At 58.7% G+C, this 6,539-nt stretch overlaps 1 protein-coding gene across 1 annotated transcript in view; it reads right to left on the reverse strand.

Moving 5' to 3' along the window:
- The window catches only part of DNAJC27 (DnaJ heat shock protein family (Hsp40) member C27), an 8,462-nt gene extending 8,251 nt beyond the window's left edge, over window positions 1-211 (reverse strand). The window contains exon 1 of the mRNA XM_014937940.1: window positions 138-211. Within this exon, the coding sequence (XP_014793426.1) occupies window positions 138-158 (21 nt within the window). The 5' untranslated portion in view covers window positions 159-211. The remainder of the gene's footprint in view (window positions 1-137) is intronic.
- Between the last annotated feature and the right edge of the window lie 6,328 nt (window positions 212-6,539).

The raw sequence follows: 6,539 nt of genomic DNA on the forward strand, positions 1-6,539 counted from the left end.
CTGGCGGGCACTGCTTGCTCTGCCTGTACTGCCTGTAATACCCTGTACTGCCCTGTACTGCCTGTACCACCCGTACTGCCTGTAATAGCCTGTACTGCTCTGCCTGTACCGCCTGTACTACCCTGTACTGCCTGTACTGCCACCTCCGCGTTGCCCATGGAGATGACTTTAATTCGCAGCGATTTGCGCGTCTCCTTCCGCTTGGGCGGATTCGCCTATACTGCTCTATACTGCTCTGCCTGTACTGCCTGTACTACCCCGTAGTGCTTGCACACCCTGTACTGCCCTATACTGCCTGTACTGCCTGCACACCCTGTACTGCCTGTACTGCCCATACTGCTCTGCCTGTACTGCCTGTAATACCCTATACTGCCTGTACTGCCCTGTACTGCACTGTGCTGCCTGTACTGCCCTATACTGCCTGTACTACCCTGTACTGCCTGCCCACCCTGTACTGCCTGCCCTGCCTGTATTGCCCTGTACAGCCTGTACTGCCTATACTGCCTGTACTGCCCTATACTGCCCTATACTGCTCTGCCTGTACTGTCTGTACTACCTGGTAGTGCCTGCGCTGCCTGTACTGCCTGCACACCCTGTACTGCCTGCCCTGCCTGTATTGCCCTGTACTGCCTGTACTGTCTGGACTGCCCTCTACTTCCTGCACTGCCTGTACTGCCCTGTACTGCTCTGCCTGTACCACCTGTACTACCCTGTACTGCCTGCACTGCCTGTACTACCCTGTACTGCCTGTACTGCCCCGTACTGCCCATACCACCTGTGCTTAAAGCTACTGTCCTTACTGTGCTGCCTGTGGCAGACGGCAAGGGCATCTTCACAGACTGGTTTGGGTGGGAAGGGAGCTTAAAGCCCATCCAGTGCCACCCCCTGCCCTGGGCAGGGACACCTCCCACCACACCAGGTTGCTCCAAGCCCCCTCCAACCTGCCCTTCAACCCCTCCAGGGATGGGGCAGCCACAGCTTCTCGGGCCAACCTGGGCCAGGCTCTCACCACCCTCACTGTGAATAATTTCTTCCTTCTACCTAGCCTAAATGTCCCCTCTTTTGGTCGAAAACCATCACCCCTTGTCGTACCGACTTGTCCCCTCTGTCTCCTGGCTCCCTCCTGGCTGGCAGCGAGAAGCTGCTCTCTGAGGGGTCCGTTATGGGCTCTTTGGGATCTTCTGCCTCATTATCTGCTCTCATAAATCTCTGCCGCCGGCCTCCTGCCATCATCCTCCTCCGGGTGTTTCATGGCTCTGGCTCTGTTCGTCATCCTCAACGTCACCTTATCCTCAGCTTTGTTCTTCTTTCTTATCTTCAGTCTGTACTTCATCTTCCTGCTGTCTGGCTGCTGGATGAAACCAGGCACACGTCTCCATCCCCATGCCAATGGAAGCAGATTCCTTTAACCCTTCCTTCCCTGGTCCCACCCCTCCCCGTGCAAACCTTTCTGCTCGACTCCTTTCTCTCAAATCCCTCTGGGCAGCTGGTTTGGGGGAAATCAGCCCTTCCTTCTTGAGATGGTGGGGGCATCTCCGGGCAGCTCCTTGCCTTGGGCCAGGGCATTGTCCCCCCTTCCTGTGCTCAGTAGCAGCATTAAGAATGGGCTTCGAATTCCCAGCCCAGGAGCCAAGTGTTCCCTGGCCCCATAATTTCTTCCTTCTACCTAGCCTAAATGTCCCCTCTTTTGGTCGAAAACCATCACCCCTTGTCGTACCGACTTGTCCCCTCTGTCTCCTGGCTCCCTCCTGGCTGGCAGCGAGAAGCTGCTTTCTGAGGGGTCCATTATGGGCTCTTTGGGATCTTCTGCCTCATTATCTGCTCTCATAAATCTCTGCCGCCGGCCTCCTGCCATCATCCTCCTCCGGGCATTTCGTGGCTCTGGCTCTGTTCGTCATCCTCAACGTCACCTTATCCTCAGCTTTGTTCTTCTTTCTTATCTTCAGTCTGTACTTCATCTTCCTGCTGTCTGGCTGCTGGATGAAACCAGGCACACGTCTCCATCCCCATGCCAATGGAAGCAGATTCCTTTAACCCTTCCTTCCCTGGTCCCACCCCTCCCCGTGCAAACCTTTCTGCTCGACTCCTTTCTCTCAAATCCCTCTGGGCAGCTGGTTTGGGGGAAATCAGCCCTTCCTTCTTGAGATGGTGGGGGCATCTCCGGGCAGCTCCTTGCCTTGGGCCAGGGCATTGTCCCCCCTTCCTGTGCTCAGTAGCAGCATTAAGAATGGGCTTCGAATTCCCAGCCCAGGAGCCAAGTGTTCCCTGGCCCTGATCCCAGCGCCATGAAATAACTGAGATTGGGGTTTTTCTTTGGGCATTTCATCCCGGGCCAAGCGTGTCTAGTTTAGAAAAGAAGAGAAAGAAAAAGGGTTTTTTGTTTTTTTTCTCTCCTTGTTTTGCTGCCAGACGTAAAGCTCTCTGTGGGGTTCCCTCTGGGTTGGGAGGAACGGAGCCCCCCATCCCTCCCAGTGCATGGACAGGAGGACAGAGGGGGGTGGTTTAGCACCATGGCAACTTCTTGGCCGAGTTTGGCCAGCGTGAGGGCTTCCAGCAGGTTGGGGGATATATATGGGTTGGGGACGTGGTACCAGACACCAGACCAGCAGCTTTAGGGATAAAGAATTTCTCTCTAAATAACAGCACAGTGATAAATGTTGTATAAATGTGATAAGTGTTCTCATAGGCTGCCCAGAGAGGTGGTGGAGTCTCCTTCTCTGGAGACGTTCAAAACTCACGTGGACACGTTCCTGTGGGACCTGCTCAGGGTGGACCTGCTCTGGCAGGGGGTTGGAGGAGATGATCTCCAGAGGTCCCTTCCAACCCCATGTGATTCTGTGAAATACAGATCAGTAGAGCAATTATCCAGGTCATAATGTCAGTAAATCCAGTAATTCACTCATACGGGGGTAGATTTAATATCTGAGTGTATAAAGGGTGACACGGTGGTGGACACCAGGCAGGGAGCAGGGCATGGCTGCTTCTCTGGACAAGCGACTTGGACCAGCCATCCAGGCTTGGGTTATCCTGGATTCTCTGATGGGACTGTCCTTTTTAATTCCTGCTTTGCAGAAGGAGCATTTTGGGCTTGTTAAAGCCTCATCACCTCCTGCATCCGTGCCCTTTCTGTGTTCTGCCCTGCTCTTCCCACCTTCTCTGGGGAGACCTTGGAGCCCCTTCCAGTCCCTCAAGAAGAGGGGCTCCAGGAAAGCTGGGGAGGGACTCTGGCTGAGGGAGGGGAGCCCTAGGAGGAGGGGGAAGGGTTGGACACTGCAAGAGGGGAGATGGAGCTGAGCTGTGGGGAAGAACTTGTTTGGTGGGAGGGTGGTGAGAGCCTGGCCCAGGTTGGCCCGAGAAGCTGTGGCTGCCCCATCCCTGGAGGGGTTGAAGGGCAGGTTGGAGGGGGCTTGGAGCAACCTGGTGTGGTGGGAGGTGTCCCTGCCCAGGGCAGGGGGTGGAAGTGGATGATCTTTAAGGTCCCTTCCCACCCAAACCATCTTGTGACTCTACAAAGACACGCAGAGAGCTGTGAGAGGTGGCTCATCACACGTGTGGACCATCAGAGCCTGTCCCCAGGCGTTGTGCAGGCGATGTGGTGAGGGCAGCAGCCATGGGATGGTGGTCCCTGGGCTTGGGGACATGGCTCCTGCCCCAGGATGGGATCGTGGCCGGGGAAGGGATGCAGGAATCGGTTGCCACAGCAGCTCCGTGGCCATGGAAACGGCCAGGGGAGAGCAGGGGGGATGTGAGGAAGGAGGAAGCAAACAGACCAGGGATGGACATGTCTGAGAAAGGAGGTGCCCGGGGCAAGCAGCTCCTCGTCACCCTCCTGGCATGACTGTCACAGCTCCAGCTGCCCTCCTGGTCACTGCCTTCCCTCGGTGGCCACCAGCCACCTCCCTCTGAGCCATCCCAGAGAGGGATCCCAGGGCTGGGGACACAGCCATCCCTCTTGGTGCCCCGTACGCCCACCCTGCCCTCCATGCTGAGCTCCAAACAGCCTCTCTGAGCCCTGGGCGAGGACGTGGTCCTGAGAGGTCCCCAAGAGACACCATCCCAAGTCCCCAAGAGATTCGCCATCCCTGCTTGCCTGCTGGAGGGGCGAGGGGGAGCGTGTTGGAGACGTGCTTGGAGCCCCTCTGGGCAATGCTGGAGTGTGTTGGGATCCCCGTTGTGGCCATGACAGGTAGGGGCTGAGGGGCAGCGCCGGCGGCCGGTGGGGATTAACCCTTCTCCGCACCATGGATGGTCCTGCACCCGGGACACGGCAATCCCAGGCACAAATACAGGCTGGGTGGAGAATGGTGAGGGTCCTTGGGGGGGGGAGAAAAGCTGGCCATGGGGCCAGCAACGTGGGCTGGCAGCAAGGCCCCCTGCCCCCTGGGCTGCATCCCCAGCAGGGCCAGGGGGGGGATTCTGCCCCTCTGCTCCGCTCTGGGGAGCCCCCCCCCCCCAAGTGCTGCCTCCAGCTCTGGGGCCACCAACAGCAGAAGGACATGGAGCTGTTGGATGGGGCCAGAGGAGGCCCCAGAGATGCTGGGAGGGCTGGAGCCCCTCTGCTGGGAGGGGGGGCTGAGAGAGTTGGGGGGGTCAGCCTGGAGACCTTGGGGAGACCTTGGAGCCCCTGCCAGTCCCTCAAAAAGGGGGGCTCCAAGAAAGCTGGGGAGGGACTCTGGCTGAGGGAGGGGAGCCCTAGGAGGAGGGGGAAGGGTTGGACACTGCAAGAGGGGAGATGGAGCTGAGCTGTGGGGAAGAACTTGTTTGGTGGGAGGGTGGTGAGAGCCTGGCCCAGGTTGTCCTGAGAAGCTGTGGCTGCCCCATCCCTGGAGGGGTTGAAGGGCAGGTTGGAGGGGGCTTGGAGCAACCTGGTGTGGTGGGAGGTGTCCCTGCCCAGGGCAGGGGATGGCACTGGATGATCTTGAAGGTCCCTTCCCACCCAAACCATTCTATGAGTCTATGAATCAGGAGAAGCCACATGCTGGTGGTGGCCTGGATCCCTGTCCCACCTCTTAAATCCATCCTGACCCCAGGCAGGGATGCTCCTGTCCATCCTTGCTCTTTGAGGGCAGAGACTCTGCTGGGCTTTTCCAGTGGCACCAACTTTTTGTGGTTCAAACCAGCCCTATGTGTTTTGGGTGAAGGCTGTGGGGGCCTCGGGGGGTTTGGTGCTGGTGGCTGAGTGGGGGCTGTCCCCAGATCCACAAAGTGGCCATGGGAGACTTGTTTCCTTGGCCACCTGATGGTCCTTCATGGCAACTCGATGGCCTCACAAATCCCCAGGAGCGAAGGGATGAGGGTTCCTGAGCTGGAGGGGAATGTGCTCCCTCTGCTCCAGGCTCTTCAGTCATCACCAGCTTTTCCTCTGAGGCTTTTAATTGCCAAAAAAAAAAAAGACTTTGTGACTGCTTCTGGGGTTGGGCCTGACCAGGGACGCTCAGGAGCTCCCATCCCTTGGTCCATGGCTGTTGCCTCCACGTCCCCCATGAAAGCCCCCCAGTCCCCTGGGAACACGGCTCTTTGTGTGGCTCCTCCGCCACCCGGGGACTCGGCAGCACAGATTAACTCCCGAAATGTTTTAATTAAAACCTAATTTCCCTGCGAGGAGGATCGTGAGGCACCAGCTATTGCCTAATTAGATGATCCAACCCAGCGGGGGCTTTGCCGTGTGGGAAGAGAGGCAGCAAAAGGCTCAGGGAGAGATGGGGGGGGACCTGCAGCAGCCTGGTGCCACCACCTCCCTGGAGACCTGGTCCTCCCTGGCCAGGTTGCCCTGTCACCTCCAGCCTTGTCCTTGTCCCCCAGCCAAGGCCTAGGGCAGCATCTTTTCTTCTCTGGGTCACTCATTCTTGTGATGAGGAGGTCACAAGAAGGGCTTAGGCTTTGCAGATGGGTCAGTCTTGCCCTGAGTGGGACAGCTATGGGGTGGCAGTGGGTGCTATGGGGTGACCTCAGGACACAAAGTCCCCTGTGCTGGCCCGGCCAGTTGGGAAAAGAGGTGGAACGGGTCCAAACGGTGGGGAAAAAGGTGTGGAAAGCACCGTGCCGTGCTACACCGTGGTGAACCAGGGTGTGACACGCCGTGCCATACCACCCTACACCCTTCTTCGTGCCCTTCTGCGGCCCCGTCCCCTGAAACCAGGGCTTCCCTGGAGCTCCTGGGCCTTGGGGACATGTCACCTCTCCTCTAGCTCATCCTCCAGTGGGCCCCCAAGACTTGGGGGGCTGTGGCAGCGACCGAGGTGGGATCACCATCACCTCCACACACTGGGTTATCACCCCTGCTCTCTGCCCTTTCCCTGCCGTCCCTGTGGGACGCAGCGGGGATCTGTGGGGCGGGATGTGGCGGTGGTCTGTGGGGTGGGATGTGGGGCAGGATGTGGTGGGGGTCTCTGGATCGGAATGCAATGGGGGTCCATGGGGCAGGACCCGGCGGGGGTCTGTGGGGCGGGACGCAGCGCCGGTCCGTGGGGTGGGATGCCGTGGGGGTCCGCGGGTCGGGACGCGGCGGGGGTCCGTGTGTCGGGACGCAGCCCGGTGGG

The sequence above is a fragment of the Calidris pugnax genome, unplaced genomic scaffold, assembly GCF_001431845.1.
Source record: "Calidris pugnax isolate Ruff unplaced genomic scaffold, ASM143184v1 scaffold84, whole genome shotgun sequence".
Taxonomy (NCBI): Eukaryota; Metazoa; Chordata; class Aves; order Charadriiformes; family Scolopacidae; genus Calidris; species Calidris pugnax.